At 37.4% G+C, this 19,804-nt stretch overlaps 2 protein-coding genes across 3 annotated transcripts in view; both read left to right on the top strand.

The window, feature by feature from the left end:
* LOC127796690 (probable apyrase 6) overlaps positions 1–9,403 on the top strand; it is a 57,466-nt gene extending 48,063 nt beyond the window's left edge. The window contains exons 5-8 of one of the 2 annotated variants that reach the window (XM_052328977.1): positions 5,385–5,543; positions 6,064–6,161; positions 7,637–7,833; positions 9,035–9,403. In XM_052328977.1, the coding sequence (XP_052184937.1) occupies positions 5,385–5,543; positions 6,064–6,161; positions 7,637–7,833; positions 9,035–9,308 (728 nt within the window). In that variant the 3' untranslated portion in view covers positions 9,309–9,403. The remainder of the gene's footprint in view (positions 1–5,384; positions 5,544–6,063; positions 6,162–7,636; positions 7,834–9,034) is intronic. The other variant, XM_052328979.1, reaches the window with a different exon arrangement.
* Positions 9,404–13,887: 4,484 nt separating this feature from the next.
* LOC127796898 (uncharacterized) lies at positions 13,888–15,306 on the top strand. The gene is made up of 2 exons (XM_052329305.1): positions 13,888–14,352; positions 14,566–15,306. Exons 1-2 carry the CDS (start codon positions 13,888–13,890, stop codon positions 15,229–15,231), a joined length of 1,131 nt encoding a protein of 376 aa, XP_052185265.1. The 3' UTR covers positions 15,232–15,306.
* Positions 15,307–19,804: the final 4,498 nt, after the last annotated feature.

Raw genomic sequence — 19,804 nt, 5'->3', positions numbered from 1 at the left:
CACTTTGCACAAGGTGGAATGGGTATGATGGTGAGGGATGGGGAGAATGCGAATGTTTTGTTAGTACACAATGATCACAATAAAAGGAACTGGGGGTATAAAAACTGTAAATATGAAAAATTAGGATACCCTAATCGTTGGTGCCAAAGGACATCGGATTCAGAGATAGTGTGAAAACCCATAGGAATAGAAGGACTGAATAGACCACTATTGAACGGATAGTATGGACCATTGTGCTCTCTAGCATTGCCAATCGTCTTTGTCAATGGTAAATCCTGAAATTGACAGTGGGAAGGAAAAGTTATAAAGCAATGTAAATCAGTTCCCAATTTATAAACATAGATTAAATTGCACTGTAATTTGGACACATAAAGAACAGACTTAATGGCAACCCAAACACTATGAGATCACCCCGGCCCGCGGCCTTACACAAGGATCCATCTGCCATGGTAATACCAATGTCCTCTGTACGAGGGTGAAAATTAAGGAGTCCAGTTGAAGAGTCACACATATGGTCAGTTGCTCCAGAATTTACAATCCAAACGTCTTAGGGACCTTTGTAGGATAAAAGAGAAGCAGAAAAACTAATTTTACCTTTGTGAGCCATAAGTGCAGTGGAACTAAAATCAGGTTCCTTAGTAGGATGGAGGAGTTTTTTTTTTTTAACACCGCCAGTTGTTTGATTGTGAAAGGTAAGACACTAGAGGAGGGAGAGGCAGGTGGGGCATAAGCAACATCAGCTGCTTTTGTGTGTCTTTGACTTCTGGGTTTCCAGTCGGCATGCTTCCCATGAAGGTCTTAGCAAGTCCTCTTGGTGTGATATGGTTTGTTGCAATGCTCACACCATAAATGATCTTTCTAAGGCCCGAGAGATTGCTGCCTAGAAGTTTCTTTGGATTTTTCAAGACAATAAGCTACTAATGCGGAGCCTTGGGCAGTAGAATCCATGCCGGGATCTTTGAAATGAGACATCATAAAACATTTGCGATTTTCTTCGTGGCAGATAATTGCAAAGGCCTCATTGATAGTCGGTAGAGGTTTGGTACCTCATCTAAATTAGCATTGAGCCCCTGTAAAAAATTAAAGACGCGGTCTTTCTCCTGCATGGCTAGAAACAGTTGATCATCTTTGGTACAATGCCAAGTACGGTGTGATATAGATCAAGCTCCTGCCACAACTCATAAATGATATTAAGATATTTTGTGACCGACATACTTCCCTGTTTTGTGGAGTGTAAGGCAATGCAGACTTCAAACAATTGAGAGATGTTCTCTAAGTTGGAGTACATTTGTGTCACATCCCTGGGTTAGTTAGGATTGTGATAGGAATTGGGGAAGAAATCAGAATTGAAGGAGGGGGAAGAAATCAGTAGAAAGAGGGAGAGAAATTAGAGAAGAAATAGGGATAGAGAAATTGGAAAGAAAGGAAATTTAGTTTCATTTCACATTTATCATATCCAACCTCTTACAAGTAGTCTTTATATAGGCCTTAGCTAGCTGTTAACTAATTTATCTTGTCCCCAAGAACTGATTTATCTATTCCTAGGGTCATGACAATTCTCCCCTCCTTGAGAGAGTTCTTATCCCCAAGAACTTGCAACAAGTAGCCATTGCTTCATCCAATTCCCGCCTTCTCTATCTGATTTTTCTCTCTTTCTTTCTTTCTCCTTCTAGGCCTCTTCTTCTTCCTTGTTCTTAAGCGTCCAAGATCAATCCTAGTCGTAATTTGGCCTAGAACTTCAATAGGAGCAACTTGATAGAGTTCAAGTTCAATACACAATAGCTGTCCAATCAAGATTGGTCTCCACTTTAAGAACACAATCAGCCATTGGTTCATCCCACCCTACAGTAGACAACAACTTGGATTTTTCGGTAGGAGTAAAAACCAACACAACAATGAGAATTTTGTTTCCTTTGGCAATACCTTTGACTTCTTCAGCTATTCCCCTTAGCTTTCCTCCAACTAGGGCTATCTTCACCTTCTTGTTGCCTATTTTAACCCAAGTCAAGGGTGACTCAACTTGCTTCTGAACCATAGTTCCATTGAAAGAATGCATTTTCTCAACCTCTAGCTTCTTCCTTAATGTTGGTCCAAGTTCATCAACCTTAGAATCAGTTTCCGTATAGCCATTATAAGATTGTTCAAGTCCTAATTGTTGAATTAGACATTCTTCAACTGCATGTGGACCTTCACAAGGATAGATGTTACAAGTATTGCCATTCTCAACTCCAGTCTGTTTAATAATCAGCTTATCTAATGGATGCATGTTTTGTTCCAAATTTGATTGTTCCTTAGATTTGGATAAGTTCAAAATCTGAGAAAAGGCTCCAACACTATCATCCGCATCGATGGATGGTCCTTTAGTCAGATTTGTCTGATCCTATGCTGTTCCATTAGCATCTCTCTCTTTTTTCCCTCTCCAGTGCTTCCAACATTAATTCATGGAGCTTGGCACTATCAGCAGCATGCTTGAGAGCCCTAGGTTGAAGCGCCGTCACCTTTGGCCTCAACTCTTCGTTCAAGCCAATTATGAAGGTTGTAACGAAATAGGCCTCTGTCAAATAGGGGTTATGATTGAGCATCAAGGCCATCAATTCTTCAAACCTCAATTGGTACTCTCTCACTAACCCTACCTGCCTAATTTTGTTAAACTCTTCCACCACATTAGATAAGCCCTAATCTCCAAACCTCTCCTTAGGCTACCCCATTTTAAGGGACTCCTCTTGGTTAGAACTTCCGTGATAATCATCTAAAAGATTTCTTCTCGGTTTATCGAAGAATTTGGCAGGAAAGCTGTAGTGATACTTCTTACTTAGATCATCGCAAACTCCTGCAATTGCTCATGTAACATACAACTAAATTCCTTGCTTGTATCATATACCACACTTATTGTTTCCTTGTCTAAGTGGTTGATCTCATTCTCAAACTTCTTTTCCCATGCATGAGGCTTCTGACCAAACTCCTTATAATGTATACCTCCAACTGAAAATGCAACATTCTTTTGCTACAATTGCGACCTCATATGTTTCATGTATGCACTGCTCCCCATAGCCAAAATCTCCTGAATAGTACACTTCGAAGACCAAGGGGTAGAAGTCTTGTGCATTGAATCCCTCATCTCCCTTCGATATCTGCTTCACAGTAAGCACCTAGGATAAACAATTGCCTCTCAACACTCAATAGCCTTCAATTTCTAAGCAAGATGAGCCACCTGCCTTCTAATTCGACTTAGACTCAATGTTGAGGTCGCTTATGCCAGCAGTCACCGAAGAAACTGTTGTAAACTCACCCATGTCGACCTCAAATTCAGCAGAATTTGTCACAGTTGTAATTGAGGAATCAGTAGCCTAAAGGTCGCCACTAACTCAGTTCCTCGAATCGCCTCCTATGACTTGATCAGCTCTGGAAATTTCTTGTTCTACTTCGCTCTCAAAGACTCCGCTATTTTGCACAGTTATAATGTCAAATTAGAATTACTATATCACCAAAGTCACCTGGCCTTGCTTTGCTGCCTAGATCACCAAGAGTTGTCTGCCTCTGTTTGCCGCCACGATCATCGGAATTTCTTGCAACTCCCTAAATCTACTTCGACTTCAATTTTCAATCAACCTGAACCACTCTAGGAGTCGTTGGAAGCTCCGTCTGAATCGCCTGGCCCAATCGCCTTCAAATTCCTAACATAAATGACAGCCAATAATTGACTGGAATTCATTGGGGAATCGTCGAGGCTGCTTGCCTTCCTTGCTCGGTCAACACTTCTCGGATTTCTCAAGCCAAAAGCCAATCTTCCTACTTCACATTCGAAATTTGCACAACACAGCCGAGATTCAACCTGTAGTGACTGTGGATTAGTGTCGAAAATTACAAAGCACTAAGAGGACCATCGCTAGGAATTCATTTAGATCTGTCCTTGGATTCCGTCGCTAGGATATTCGGAATTTGCACAAATGAAAAAGATCGAAGGTTAGGGATGTTCAACGGAATTTGCTAGAATTGCTTCGCCTTCCAATTGTCGAACAAGACTTACCGATCTCACTGTTCAATCACTTCACTGGAAACACTGTCAGAATTGTTGCTGAGTGCTACACGACTTTACAACAATCGCAGCTAAGAATTGATTGTTCTTCTTTGACTCCGTCTTGATTACTTCAAAATTGGACTGAACAACTATTGAATTTCCAAACTCACAGCTGAGGAACAATCGCTCTGATACCATTTGTCACATCCCTAGGGTGGGTTAGGGTTGTGATAGGAATTGGGGAAAAAATCAGAATTGAAGAATTAAAGGAGGGGGAAGAAATCAGTAGAAAGAGGGAGAGGAATTAGAGAAGAAACGAGAGAGGGATAGAGAAATTAGAAGGAAAGGATATTCAGTTTCATTTCACATTTGTCATATCCAACCTTTTACAAGTAGCCTTAGCTAGCTGTTAATTGATTCCTATCAGCACCTATGTGCTCCTAACAACTTATAAAATATCTCCTAACAACTATTATAAGCTTATTACCATATTACTCTTTTATTGCTTTTAGGGTCATGACAATTTGGTGGACAACAGTCCACACTTTTTGGGTAGTGTTGTAGAACAAATAACGCCTTTCAATTTTGGGTTCCATGGATTGGATGAGTTAGGCCATCACTAGAGAATTTTCCGCTACCCATGTGTTGTATTTGGGAGATTGAGGGCTTGGGGCTGGTGGAACACCAGTAAGATAGCCCATTTTCCCTTTACCAGTCATCACGAGCTTCACAGACTGGTACCATTCCTGAAAATTGGTGTCATTGAGATGATGAACAATCAAAGGGATGGGGTGTTAGTCAAGGTGGGACGTCTACACACTGGCAACGTAGGGATTGAGGGAAGGAGTCATCGGGACAGTGTTTTGTTCGGTGTGGGAGTCGAGGATTGAAAACAGGGAGGGTTCTGTCGATGGAGAGCTAGTCAGTGAAGCCATGGTGATCGCTGGATCAGTCGACACCACCGTCATTGCTGGGGCAAGGGTTCGTTGTTTGAATCGGTGGGTACCGCAGGCCGGAGGATACTTCACGGCTCTGATAGCATGAACAATTGTGAGAAAACTTGGTATATATCTCTCTAATTTTCATTAGGAATAGTTATAATATATATAGGAGAAAGAAATCAATCAAATCCCTATAATTATGTATACCAAACAGCTTGACACTTAAGCAAAGGCACAACCTGCTTATAAAAAGATAAAATAAAATAACCTGTGGGACACAAAAAATAAATAAAATAAAATAACTGTCAGACACAACTAGCACATATAGATACTTCCAAAGATTGTTATTTTTAATGATTGAGTTGTAATTCCGTGTTATAGAGCCATTACGGACTTCTAAAATGACCTTTGTCCCAATTTTGCAGCTTTTAGTTCCACAGAGAGTATTGTAAGAAATCCTTGCATTCGTGGTGCATATGAATCTGCATCAAATGAAAGCGATGCAAAACTTTTGAGATCTTATACAGTGGGAAACTTTTCTGCATGCAAATCCGAGGTCGCAGCGCTGTTGAAGAAGAGGCCCGGTAAGCTGCATGTCAAGTCATACTGGCAGTTACTAGGATTCCATTCTTTTTATTTATTGCTGTATAAAGAATATAAATAATAATTCTATAAATACATGTGTAGCACACAAGGGGGTTGCCTTAAATAAGTGATGAATTTTGTGAAAAAGTTAAAATGAAGAGGATAAGGCTGTATATATAACACAGCATATTTCTGTTTGTGTGGTCAAAGTTCGGCTGAATTGGGAGCAGTGGACATTCATATCTAAAGTGCTGTCATAGTAGCGTTAGAAGGGTAACAGATTAAGAGCAAATGTTTTAGTTCTGTGCTTTACAAGAATTCTCAATCCTAGTTAGCTGCGGCTCACCACCTGTCCCCCTCTCCCCAACCCCACATACACACCCCAGAATGCATGCGCATTAACTTACATTATTTTGATCTTTCCTACACCCCCCTTCTTGGAGGATGCGTTTTTGGTTCTAGAGTTTTCTTCATTATTCACTGATATTATTCTGATTGTTTATTTCATCTCAAGTGCAGATAAATGCTTGCATGAACCTTGTGAAATAACATCATCAAACCTGCTTGAGTTGCAGGGCAAGCCTGTTCCTCCAGATAAATTCTACTTTATTTCTGAGGTTTGTTGTCAGTAGCATATACTAAAATATTTAGTAGTAATTATCAGTTATAAGATGATTTGTGCTTATTTATACCATCTTCATCATCACAAGACTTAATCCCACTAGGTGGAGTTGGCTACCTGAATTCTAACCCTCCAATCACTGCTGTCCATAGTCATATGTTTTTTAAGGTCTTTATATCTGATGTTATGTCTCAACAGTTTTCCACCAATTGTTTTAGGTCTTTCTCTACCCTTTCTGCTACAAACTTTTTCAATCCACTTGCCTCTCAGGTGTCTATTGATCTTCTTCTCATGTGTCTAAATCATCTTAATTACATGTTGCATGACTTATCTTCAATAGACCTCAGTCCAACCTTATTATGGATGGGTTTGTTTTCATTGTCCTTGTTTATATGGTTGCATATCATTATAATATACTTATCTTAGTTGCGCTTATATTTTGCTCATGGGAATACTTAACGACTAAATGTTTTGTGCTATACAACAAACAGTCTTATAGTAATCCAATAAAATTTTCTTTTTAGCTTTGAAGAGATTTTATGATCACATAAAATACTGAATGCACTTCTCTATCTTCACTATTTTGTCTTGATTCTACGAGTAGCATCCTCAATAACCTCTACTTTTTGGACAGTTGATTCTATATGGCTAAACTGATGTTACTGATCTCTTCTAAAAATAATTTAATCTTCAAGTTTATCATGGCATCATCTACACTTCAACTTACTGTCCATATATTCAATTTTTTACCTGCTCAACTTGAACCTTTTGGATTCTAGGTGTCCCTTCATAATTCAAATTTAGTATTCATATATCTTTTTTCTTGTCTTACTTTTATCCATCAAGACAATCTCTTAATAGCATATACCAAGGCACCTCTTCTTGGATAGGCCTTGACTTCATCCATCACAAGACCAAAAAAGTAAGAACTCAGTATAGATCCTTGATGTAGTCCAATTATAATTAAAAGTGTCAATATCTACTCCACCTGTGAAATAGACAGACACCCTGCCTTATTTGGCCTGTGAAGTTGATATGAGGTCCTTCCCCACAAAAATTTCAAAGTTGCTAAGAACTGAGAAAAGGATTACTTGAATTTGGTAATTGGAACCACAAGGGTTTGGAAGTCAAAAGGGATGGGAATCAAAACCGTCATTCTTAAACTGATTTCCTGAAAAAAGGAAGTGAAGCATTTATACTAACATTTGCAATAGAGTCATTAAGGGAATATTTTGTTGGCAAATGAGTAGCAGGGGCATTAGGGAACATAAAACCCTCCTACCAGAATAAATTGAGTCAAATTGGAGAAGTTGAAACAGCATATCACAAGAAAACCATATAACAAGATGCACCATGTGTAATTTTATGAGTCATTGCCAAAATTTTAATTCCATCTTCCTACACATTAATTTTGCTCCTTTTCTTATCCCTCTGCTTCACTGTTTGCTAATTTCTTTTCATTTTGGCTAGTTTTTTGGGCTGGTTCCAAGGGCTTCGTTGTCAGAGTTGGAAGTTGCTGGGCATCATTACTGCGAAGATGATTGGAATAAATTAAAAAACCAGTATCACAATGTTGATGATCTCAATTTGTCAAGATATTGTTTTTCTTCTGCATATGTGGTGGTGCTGTTGCATGACAGTTTTGGTATCCCTATGACTGATAAGAGGTACAGTTGTCTTTGCATCTTAGTATAATATTCATTTTCTTGCCTCATGTCTTATTCTAATGCATATTTGAACTTTTCAATAGTTAAAAAAAGGATAATTACAAAAAGCTAATGTTTTTCAAAATATTCACTTTTTATTAAACTTTACTGTAACATTTTAGAAACCTACTTTGACTATTTTTAACTTAACAAAGACCTACTTAAGGTGTAAACATCATTCTTCCTCACTGCTAACAATTTTTACAATGGCATTTGGAGTATTTGGCTATTTTTATAGATTTTTCCAACATATTTTTTCCAAGTCTTTCAAACTACATTTTGGTTTTTAATGACTTTTCCCCAAAAGGTTTTAAAACTATCCCTCATAGTTGACTTTCTATTTCTAAAACTCCTCAAATGATTTTCGTGGGACCCAGCAATTTTACCAACACTTTTATTTACCCTTAGGAAGTGTTGATTATTTTTGTGGAATTTTCCTCCATGAAGATTGAGATCTTAGGTAGCTTTTTGTTAGGTTAAAAATGGTTCAAGTAGGTTTCAGTAAGCTTACACAATAAGTTCAATGGAAAGTGAATATTTTAACAAACTTTAAGTAGGTTTCTATAATTATTCTTAGGTTATTTTTGGGATCAATATCCTTAAGATAGCTCGTTGTACCTTTTGGAACCAAGGGGAGGGTTTGCCTTTTCTTTTTCATTTTATTTTTCTCCCCCTCTTTTTTTTTTATGTACTTATTTTCCTTATAACTTACCCCTTTTTAACATATATAAATTATTTCACTGTTACCATTCTCAATGGTGACTTGATGCAAACCCATGTTTTGAATCTTTGCCACATTTTGCTCTTCTCTTCCTCCCACTTACCTGTATTTTTTGTTTGTTGTCTCCTCTGTTTTTAGATGCAAGTAATCTAACTTCATCGTATGCAGTGTTTGTTCGCGCTTTCACAGAAAATGAATGAGAAATTTTATGTTTAAATAAACCTGAAAGCCATCAAGACTTTTCAACTCCATAGGAATGCAAACATCTTGAGCAGAGAGAGTTTTAGGGTTTATAGCATGATGAGGTGACATTCTAGTTGCATGTCTGGTTAGTTAGTATTGGTTTGTGTCTTTGTGATATGTCGTCAAGTTCAAAATCTACGAGAACAACTGCTACAAGAATTTTGATTGTGATGGCATACGGAATTTTGTTGAATGAAGGATTGGATTTGCAAATGACACCAATGCCGATCCAGCTCCCGACTGGACTCTTGGAGCTTTCATCCTGGAAGCAATGCAGGATCCCCTTGAAGTGGCGACAGAAAATTTGGGGGAGATTGTTGGTAGCGATGCTGTTGCTTATTTCTCATTTTTTGCTGTGCTTTTAATTGCTGTGCTTGGTTCATTCTTTTTACTGAGATGCCAAAAACCACAGGTGAAGACAATATATGACTTAGAAAAGGGGCACTATATTGTCACCCGTGTGCCCAGATAATTAATTATTATTTGCCTTTTCTCCCTTCCTCTTCATGTTTTTTTTTTTTTTTTTTAACCTTCAGAAATAGTAAATATTGCTGATTTAGATGTCTATTAGTAAGTGTGTATGATTTGCATGCATAATGTACTGTTTTGCTTGAACTTGCCTAGATGGTGAAATGAAGCTTGTGATAATAATAGGACAAGGATAATGCTAGATGGCCAATTTGGGTGATAATTTGGGTGATAATTTGGTTGACAACTCAGTTGAAATTACATATCTACTCTCATCCTATATCTACTATCATCCTAAATTACAAATCTATCCTTAATTTTTTTAGCTCAAATTGAGTATCTTATCCCGCCCAAAAGCTTCCTTTCTCACCTACTCTCTCTCTCTTCCTCACCTTATGTTGCCTCCACCTCTAGTCGCCCAGCTTCATCCTCTTTTTCTCTCTCTTTCCTTCACACTCTCATCTATTACACTCTTTCTAGTCATCGTTCGCCATCATTGCATCTGTCTTCAATGTAGTCGTAACCATTAAAGTTGTTGCCATCAACATTTTTGGTTGTCGTTCACCTCTATTGCCTCTATCGTCATTTGCCTCCGCCATTCCCATCGGCGTTGACACCTTTCTCTCTTTCTTCTTATTCTCATTTGCAGCTTTTCCTCTCCTATGACCATTCACCGTTCCTTGTTGTTCGTCATCATTGAGCAATCGTTGACACCTTAATCACCATTTGTCTTTCCTTACCATTCTAGTGCTGCATCGCCATCAAATAACATATATACATATAGTTTGATTTTTATTTTATAATTTAAAAAATAAAATAAAATTATAAAATAATTTTTTAAAAATAACAAGTAAAATTATGCTCTTAAAAGTTTGAAGCCCAAATTTTTAGAAGTTGCAAAATGGGTTTAATTTGGTCAAGATGATTTTGTATAATATGTTTTTAATTTTTAGTTGTATTTAAAAAATATATTTGTATATATTTATATATATGTAATTTTTTGTGTAATATATATACTTAATTTGTATATATTTATATTTAGATAGAATATATTTAGTTTATATTTTTATTTAGAAAATATAGAAAAAAAAATAAGAACAAGTTGAGTAAAATTAACATATACTCATTGAACTTTAAAAATATAATTACTTGCGCACTAAATTTTGAATTGTTACTATGTATTCACTAAATTTTGTTAAATATCAATCATCCACCATTCATTATATTCGAAAAATTTTAACAAACACTCAGTAAATTTTAAAAATATAATTACTTACTTATTGAATTTTGTATTGTTACTATTTGTTCATTAAACTTTGTTTAACGTTAATCATTCATCATTAATTATATCACCATCTAATTTTACAAATGAAAAATGCCTATGTGGTTAACGAAATCCGAAGTAATCCAATCAAATTCTTATTTTCGGCTAACTCAACTTCAGCAACAGCGATTGTCGCTGACCCTTTCGTCGCCCCCACCTCTTCTCGTCGCTTTACTACCTGGTGCCTCGTCGTCTCATCTCTCGCACTCCAATCGTCGTCGTTGGTGTAGAGGAATGGGAGAGAGAGAAAGAGATGACCCTCTCACCACGACCTGGTGCCTCACTACCGTCTCGCCTATCGCGTGCAAATCGCAGCTACTGGAGTAAAGGAATGAGAGAGAAAGATAGAGATGCTACTGAGTTGGCCGAAAATAAGGATTTAATTGGGCCACTTTGAATTTCGTTAACCATATAGATATTTTTGCTTGTAAGATCAGACGGTGATGTAGTGGATAATAGATGGTTGACGTTAAATAAAGTTCAATAAGTAGGTAGTAATAATTCAAAGTTTAGTGAGTAATTAATTATATTTTTAAAATTAAGTGAATATTTGCTAAATTTTTCTGTATTTCGTTAGTCATGTGGGCATTTTTCGTTTGCAAGATGTAATGGGTGATTGATTGTTACATTAAGCAAAGTTCAATGAACAGACAATAACAATTCAAAGTTCAGTAAATAAATAACTACATTTTTTAAATTTGATGACTATGCGTTAAATTTATCCAGAACAAGTTCAATGATATTAAATAATAAATTTGTATAATATGTATAATGTCAGTGTTTTAATGACTTTATAACATTAAGTAACAAATTTGTATCCATATACACTCACTGAATTTTGTAATTGTTACAATAAATAATATTTTTATATTGTTTAAGTCTCTTTTTAACTAATAGAATAATCAAATTCATCAATAAAGTGAGTGATTAAGAAGAGAGAAGAAGAGCCAGATGATGCAGTCAAATGGCCATATACATATCCAAAAAAACTAAGATGTCTCCCATAACAAATAAGCATGAATATATTTTTAATTTTGATAGAAATTTTGTTTATGACTTATAATAAACTCATGATTAAAAAAAAAAAAGGATTCAAAGTAACCCATCTTTCACTATCATCATCATCAACAATAGTAGCACAAAAAAACCCAAATCAACCCATTGAAGAACAACTCAAAGTGGGTCGATCTGAGTTGGTGAGAGAATGAGAGACAAAAAGTAGGCGAAAAGTGGGTGTAGGAGATGCTGATAGTAGCAAAGGTGGAAGAGATGTCGACAATAGCAAAGGTGGAGGAGATGTCGGTGACAGCGACATGGAATGAGACGATGGTGGCAGTAAAGAGAGGAGGAGACAACAGCGATAGCAAAAAAAAAAAAAGAGATGCTGGCGATAGCAAAAGGGGGAGACGCCGAACATGCCTGGTCTAGATCTGACATCTCCGACATCTATTGCCGTTCTCTGTGTGTCTCCTACATCAGCAGTGAGGCCAATCTTTGAAAAAGAGAGAATGGGAAAGTTGCGTCTTCAACCTTGAATCAACGACGCCATCTTTGAAAGAAAGAGAAAGGAATAGGGGGAGAAAGAAAAGATTTTAAAGTGTATTTAAAATTTTGGATTTCCAATTTATCGTGATATATCAATGTAAAAATATCACGATATAATTGTTCGTCTAACATTGTCCATAAGACAAATATGAAATAACTCCACATTGCCTTTCTAACCATTTTTGGCCCCAAACACTCTTGAGAAGCAAGCATCCAAATCCAAATTTAGAAAACCATCTTCCAAAAACCAAATAAATTAACTCTCCTTCACATGTATTGTATATTAATCATGTATGTAGACAATCGGATATGTTAATTATATGGAGGATTAAATGTTTTTGAGTAATTAGATTTGGTTTAGAAGTTAAAGCCCATGAGGGGTCCCTAAAGGTCTAGTTACAATCCGCATGAGAATGAGTATTAATATGAACAAGCAAAGATTTTAAGTTCAATTCCTCTTGTGGGCGATCTCTTTTAATTTTTGTGGTCGGTTTAGTAGTCTATTATGAGGATAATCCATTGTTTAGTCTCATAAATGGTACTCAAGTGCAATTAAGAGAAGATTTAAGAGGCATTATTAGTTTCATGGATGACACTTTGCGTCAGGCCATAGAAGGTTATTAGCTTGCTATTTTTTTTACATAAAATAAGTAACTTAGAATTAAGATGTATCTCTTTATTTAAAAAAAAAAAAGAAATCAATGATTTGGGGTTGGGTGTGACATCATCTGAGTGGTAAAATAGGTTGACGGATCATAATTGTATCATGTGAAGATAGAAACACATATATAACACGATTATGACAAACACGAACATAACACGATTAACTAATCGTGTTAAAACCCTCGACTCTAACACAGACATATTTATTAAATGAGTTATATGACACGACATGCGTAACCCGTTTAACAATTTATACATTAGATATATATATATATATATATATCATTTTATAATTTTTATAATCTTGAGATCCAAAAACTTAAAAATTTATATATTATATCTACTAATTATATATATTAAATTATAATCATAAAATTTTTGAATACATAATAGCTTTTTTGATATTATAATTATTTTTAATTTGTTTTTGTAAATTGATCTTAAATGTGTCATTTCGTGTATAATCGTGTTAACGTATTCAGATCAACCCACTAAACATTTTAATTAAACGTGTCATTTCGTATATAATCATGTTAATGTGTTCGAATCAACTCGTTAACCCATTTAATTAAATGGGTCATTACGTATCTAAACGGGTTAGATGGGTTGATCCGTCTAAAACACGAAAATAATCATAACCCATTCATAACCCGAACCCAATTAGTCCCAACTCTAACCCGCTTTAACTCCGTATATTACCGTATAATCTGGTGGTGTGTTAAAAATTATCAGCCCCAGATCTATGTAATCGTAAAATTTAGGTTTATTATTTGAATACAATTTGCCCTTTTTTTTTTCTTTTTCTTTTTTTGTTGTCTAATTCAGATCGGCTTATTTCATCAATCTGAATTATTATGTTTTAAAATGTTATGAATACGTGTAACTTTTTTTTTCTTTGGTTGCCTTCGGTTAAAAGTTATCAGTAAAAAAAGATCCTATTTTTGCTCCGTAGTTATCTCCTTCAAAAAACTCAATTCCCTTCCACCACCTTCAAACGTATACTCCACCAAAATCCATTCCCTCCCCACCACCACCCCCACCACCCATTTCCATGGAAACGGAGGCCACCCCCGAGACAACCGCCACCGCCTCTGAACCCATCGTCGCCCCTGTTGTTGCCTCCACCACCTCGTCCACAACCCACGAAGACCTCGAGTCCATCCGAAAAGCCCAGACCGCCATTGACGGACTCTCCGCCATCCTGTCCTCCATCCCAGCCTCCATCTCCTCCTCCAAGAACCCGGCCTTCTCCCTCCTCCACGATCCCGAGGTCGCCGCCCAGCTCTCCTCCCTCCTAAGGCAACCCTCTTCCGGCGCCGGAGACAACCACCTCTGCCGCTGGCTCTACGACACCTTCCAGTCCTCCGACCCCAGCCTCCAGCTCGTTGTCCTCCGCTTCATTCCCACCATCGCAGGCGTCTACCTCTCCCGCGTCGCTCTCCGTAAACCCCTCGCCGGCTTCGAAGCCGTCTTGCTCGCTCTTTACGCTCACGAAACCAGCTCCCGTAACGGCCAGGTATTTGCAAATCACATATGAATATGAATACGAATACGAATACGAATATTTGGTCATTATTCATACAAGTATTATTCATATAAATATGGGCCGAATTTTATTCTTGATAATAACTATTAATTAAAACTAACGTAATGGCCACCCATATCATCATCATCATCATCATCATCATCATCGTCAAAGAAATAACATTGTAACAGAATCTTATACCAGGCCATTACTGTAAGCATCCCGGATCTCTCCCACTCCAGCATTTACCATGAAACCTCCAAAGCAACTTCCAAAAACAGCGCCACGGAGCTAAACTTGGCTGTCATTTCTCCAAGCTTAGAGCCCCACGGAACCGTGAGATCAACCAGACGAGCGCGAATCGTCGGAGTCGCATTGGAGCTGTATTACACCAAGATCTCCCACATGCCCGCCAGTTCAAAGAAAGATTTCTGCGAGTTCTGCGCCATCTGGGCAGGCCAAGACGGCGACATGTACAAAGACGGCCCAGACGCCGCCGACGATCAAGACCCTGAGCTCGAATCCCAATTGTCCCAGCAGATCGAAGAAGGAAACGACGAAGCCGCCATTACCGAGAGACCTGAAAGAGAGAAAAAAGAGGGAAGAATTCCTCTTCCATGGGAGCTGCTGCAGCCAGTTTTGAGGATTTTGGGACATTGCTTGATGATTCCGACCAAGGACCAGGAGCTGCATGAGGCTGCCTGTGCTGCATGCAGGAGTTTGTACGCAAGGGCCATGCATGATGTGAATCCCAAAGCCATTTTGGCCACTGCCAGCCTTCTGAGGCTGGCCAAGATGGAGTTGGAATCATCTGTCGATGATTTTGATCCTACTGAGATACCCAAGGATGGTGATGTCATTAACATCTAATTAAATGTCCTTGATCTCATCCACTGCTTCCTTATTCTTTTCCCTACGTACCCTAATTGATATATTCTGATGATCTTCTTGTTCCCGGATTAATTTGTTATTAAGAGAATCCCCAGATTCACCACTCTTGAAGGTGTGTTCATATATATCCTGCAACTGGATGATACAGAGATGTACGTAGAACTAATTAATATTATATATAGTGGCGGATTTCTATCCACCTAAGCAATACTAACTTGTCCTGTAAAACTGAAAGAAAAAAGGGGGAATAGTATAATTTCTATAAACTGCAGGGACTTATGTATGAATTTAAAATATCGAAGGGGAGAGCAACTGAAACGAGATGAAAGTAGCGAGCACGAGGAGAAAACCAGAAGAAACCAGAAACAAGAAGAGAAAACCATGAAGATTCTGAGCAGCATCGGGAATTGGAACAGATTAGGACCTCTCAGTGACGAGTTTTCCAGATCGAATACGCCACCATTTCATTCTGATTAACCTGTTGTTGTATTTGGATTTCTTCCCAGGAGTGTTTATCGGCACAGAATGCAAGCATGGCAGATTGTCACGGTGAATCTTCTCTTGAAATGAATTGATATATATATATATATATATATATGTACTCTGTTGGGGCATATACAGCGTGTTTGTAGGTGCAGGGTGTGGAGACGTTTATTGCATCGAAGAATTCACTCCGTTCATATCGTCACTCTGGAATGGTATATATCCGTTTGTTTCCCTAGAATATAAAAGAGAAATTGGATGGTACTCTGGCACACAGTTTTTATTTATTTATTTATTTTGTTTCTTGCCCCAATACAATTCAAATGCTTAAAACTTCTAAGGTAGGCTGGCTGGATGCTCCTGAGTGTTTGAATTATATTGTTCTTGTCGTAATCAAGGAGATATCCTTCCAAAGCCGGTTGAATTGTCATTAATTGATTAGGCAAGTGAACTGCTCAAGGTTTGGTCCTTTTGGATATGCGTCAGTAGGGAAGTAAGGCAGAGGGTAAACCCCTTAGTATGACTTAGTTTTTTTTTTTTTTTTTTAATTGTCAAATTTTAATAACTTAGATTTATCATTCCAGGAAAGAAGTCATTTGTTTATGGCTAGGAACAGTGTGGATGTCCTGCATTTTTGTATGAAGTTAGGGATATGACAAGCTTCATTAGGCAAAGCAACAATCCAATTTTGGATTATGAAAGGTTTTCCAACAAGTTGTTTCTTAGGCAGCTGACCGTTATTTGAACAGAACAAGATACTGGACGCCAGCTATTTAGCAGGGCCATAAATACTATCCTTATTTCCTATTTTAGTGTTAAATACTTAGAAAGGGTCTTGCTGATTTTTTTCACTAAGCCTTAGCTTTAAGCCTATATGATCCACATGAAATTTTGTACTGAGTCTACTGACTCGTGTTGAATAGTTTTAATTGGAAGGTGCAAACAGATTGATTTAGTTAGCTTGAAATAGATGCCGCTTTTTGAGAGATTTTCTGCAGTGATAAAAGTTAATTTGGTGTTACATTGATCTTCAATCTTTCAATTTTAATTTGTTAGTTACTGTAATTATGAGAATTTCATTTATAAAGGTTTCAGTTGAACGTTATTCCGTATATGGCAGGATGCACCATCTGGCTAATGATTTCAATAGTCCTCATTTTCTATAATCTGCTGTATATTTGTTTATGTGATTGTTAAATGTTAATTGACTGAGCAGCTCTTCATTGTCCGTCAATGTAGTTTTGAGACCTTCCCTCCCAGTATCCCCTGATTGCATTTAACAAGAAATGTACAATAATGGCAGGTGGTTTGATTAGCTGTTGATGGGAGGCAAATTGTTACATGAGCAAAGTCTGAAACAACATATTATGAAGGTTTTGCTGGATGATCATCTTATCCTTAGGGAATGCTCTACATTAGCAATCTTTTACACTATCTTCTTGAAACCTTGATGCCTCCAAAATTTAGTCTCGGATTTGTATTAAACCTTTAGACACGGTCAAAGTTGGTTTTGTTTGTTGAAGTTTGTAATTAAAGGACAGAGTTACTGCTGCTCCATTATTGTCTGTGTGGCTTAGTGTTGTCTCTTTATCTTACTCCTTTCCAGATTAAGCATTAAGCCTATTAGGGAATACTCTATGTTAATGCTCTCTCTATTTTAGTTGTATTTAGATTGTGAGTAGCGATCAAAGTTATAATTTGTGTTTTCAAGGTTTAATAGGTTAAATCTTAATCAAGTCTCCATTTTTATGGAGCTGAATTAGTACAGCTTAAGTTGCCTGTCTGATATAATTAACTGAGTGGGATTGTGAATAAAAGATATTATATATTCCTCTGTTTGCCCTTCTTCTTTATCTCTTCTGCATTGGAGTCAAGTATAGGTCTCTCCACAGCCAGCCCTACCACACAGTCTTTGTTTCATCCCAATTTTCTGTTATGCAAAGACCTAACAATCCCTAATTCTTTCTATTTATCAAAAAAAAAAAAAAATCCTTATTTCTTTCCCCCAAAGCCTTCTATTTAATTCCCTAACAAGACCAACAAGTTTCCTATCTTTTAGGGCCCTTAGCCTACAAGTTTCTGTTGACTAAGGAAGAAGCTATACAGATACAAGCAGAAAAAATGGATAAAGATAGGATGATTAATTTAGAAATACCTGGATACCTCCATTTTAGCCCCAATAAGTCTCTAGCAGGTATCCACAGTCGACTTTCCTTCAACAGTCTAATAGTGTGCCATTCTATGGGATCACAAATGACCCCCAGTTGACTGTCCTGCACAGTTTCTGCTGGTCAAGCCTACAGTTGACGATCCATGCCTCTGCTTGTCATCTTCATAATACAACATGCATCATTACAATTTGGACACGTGATATACGTATAAACAGCCTTCTCACTTTACAACATGCTTGAAGATTATTCCACGGGGTGTTCATTTCTACAACATGTTCAACATCGTGATAGCTAGCATGCTTGATACATCACATTTAAAATAATATAGTAGTCTTCACTTGTACCCGAGTCACCTAGCCCCTTGAGGTCGCCATCCCATCCACTTGCATGGTCTGAAATGAGGTAATATGCACATGCATGAATATAACACTCAATTAAGGCATGCCATGGCAATGCAGTACACATAATGTCTAGCACACTTGTATCGCGTAGGCAGCAACTTGGTTCTCAAAATCACATTCTTCAAGTGCACCCCTAGGTTCAAGCCCTACTTCCACTCTTGGTTGCCATGCCCCATCATCCGAGTGAGGCCTCTCACTAGAAATTATCACATTAGGCACTGGAGGAGTCTCACACGTGGCATTGGACCCACACACACATCAAAACATGCTTGACTCAACATGCACTTCCAACATAAATAATGCACCCACAATGCTTGGAATTTCATACAATTATACTCGATCTGTTGTCATTTACATTTTCATGCAAGATAACAAAAATGTAGACCATAGCAAGGCACTTACCCAACTAGAATCTCTGCTTTCTATCCTTTCTAATAGGACTTCCTTCCAAATTTTCCCTTTCCTTCAGCAATTTCCTCCTTTTCTCACTCTACCTTGGAGAGCCCCGTGTTGGTTATCATCCTTGCACATGGACATTCAATGTCCAAGTCAACTGTGGCCTCTACTTAACTCTTCCTTCCTTCCCTCCTAGGGCCTCAAAACAAGACACCGGGTGTCACAAGTGATGGTACAAAAACAATCTATCAAAAAAGAAGAAACGAGTAATGGTATACAAACAGAAATTGCATACAAAAAATCCATCTAGAATTTGCGTTGCGCAATGAATCTTTCTTTTCTTTTCTTTTCTTTTCTTTTCTTTTTTTTGTTAATGCTGGACTACAATGAGCCTTATCAAATATCTGTTTCGATAACATTAGCCTCTAGAGAACAGCTGCAGCACATAGACATATTAACAAATTAAGTAGGTAGATTGAGATACACTGCTTCTGAAGCTATATCATCATGATAGGTAGGTTACATATCTCTAGCAACAGATTTCATCGTGCTATGATTCCATTTTTTATTACATTGTACAAACAGAGAAATCTAGAAGTCAAAGCTTTCTGAAATGATCTGCAGGGAAAGGGTTATCGAAATGGGAACTGTTTACTTAGGATGCTGAGTGTAAAGTATTTCTAAAAGCAAATAATGGCACTTTCGGCAGATGCCAGATTTGAGTGCAGTAGCATTTTGATCTCTCTAGAACTTAAAGAAGAAGTAATACTCGCATAGCTGTATAGTTTTAAGATGAAAAGTTGTATACTGTCATTTGCCTTCCGCAGCATCTATAAGGGTTCGCGATGAGACTAAAGAGTCATTGTTTAGTTCGATGAGCATCAAAACATATGATGGGTATTTCATCTGTTGTTCACATCATCAAAGACAACCCACATTCCTATAAAGACCAATTATCTCTTGGAGAACTTTTGTTTACTAGTATATTTGTATGTTGAATAGGTGTTCTAAATTTTAATTACATTCTCAGGTACCTAATTCTGAAGAGCATTGGAAATTATGGGTGCTGATCGATGAAGCATTCCCTTGTTTTAATTAACA

This window comes from Diospyros lotus, chromosome 3, assembly GCF_014633365.1.
Source record: "Diospyros lotus cultivar Yz01 chromosome 3, ASM1463336v1, whole genome shotgun sequence".
NCBI classification, from domain to species: Eukaryota; Viridiplantae; Streptophyta; class Magnoliopsida; order Ericales; family Ebenaceae; genus Diospyros; species Diospyros lotus.
This window is presented reverse-complemented; position numbering and strand designations above follow the sequence as displayed.

Bases quoted from the DNA above. Each gene is read 5' to 3' on its own strand.
- LOC127796898 (XM_052329305.1), top strand. From the start codon at position 13,888: ATGGAAACGGAGGCCACCCCCGAGACAACCGCCACCGCCTCTGAACCC. The intron at 14,353-14,565 runs GTATTTGCAAAT...ATCTTATACCAG, and splicing joins CCAGCTCCCGTAACGGCCAG to GCCATTACTGTAAGCATCCC.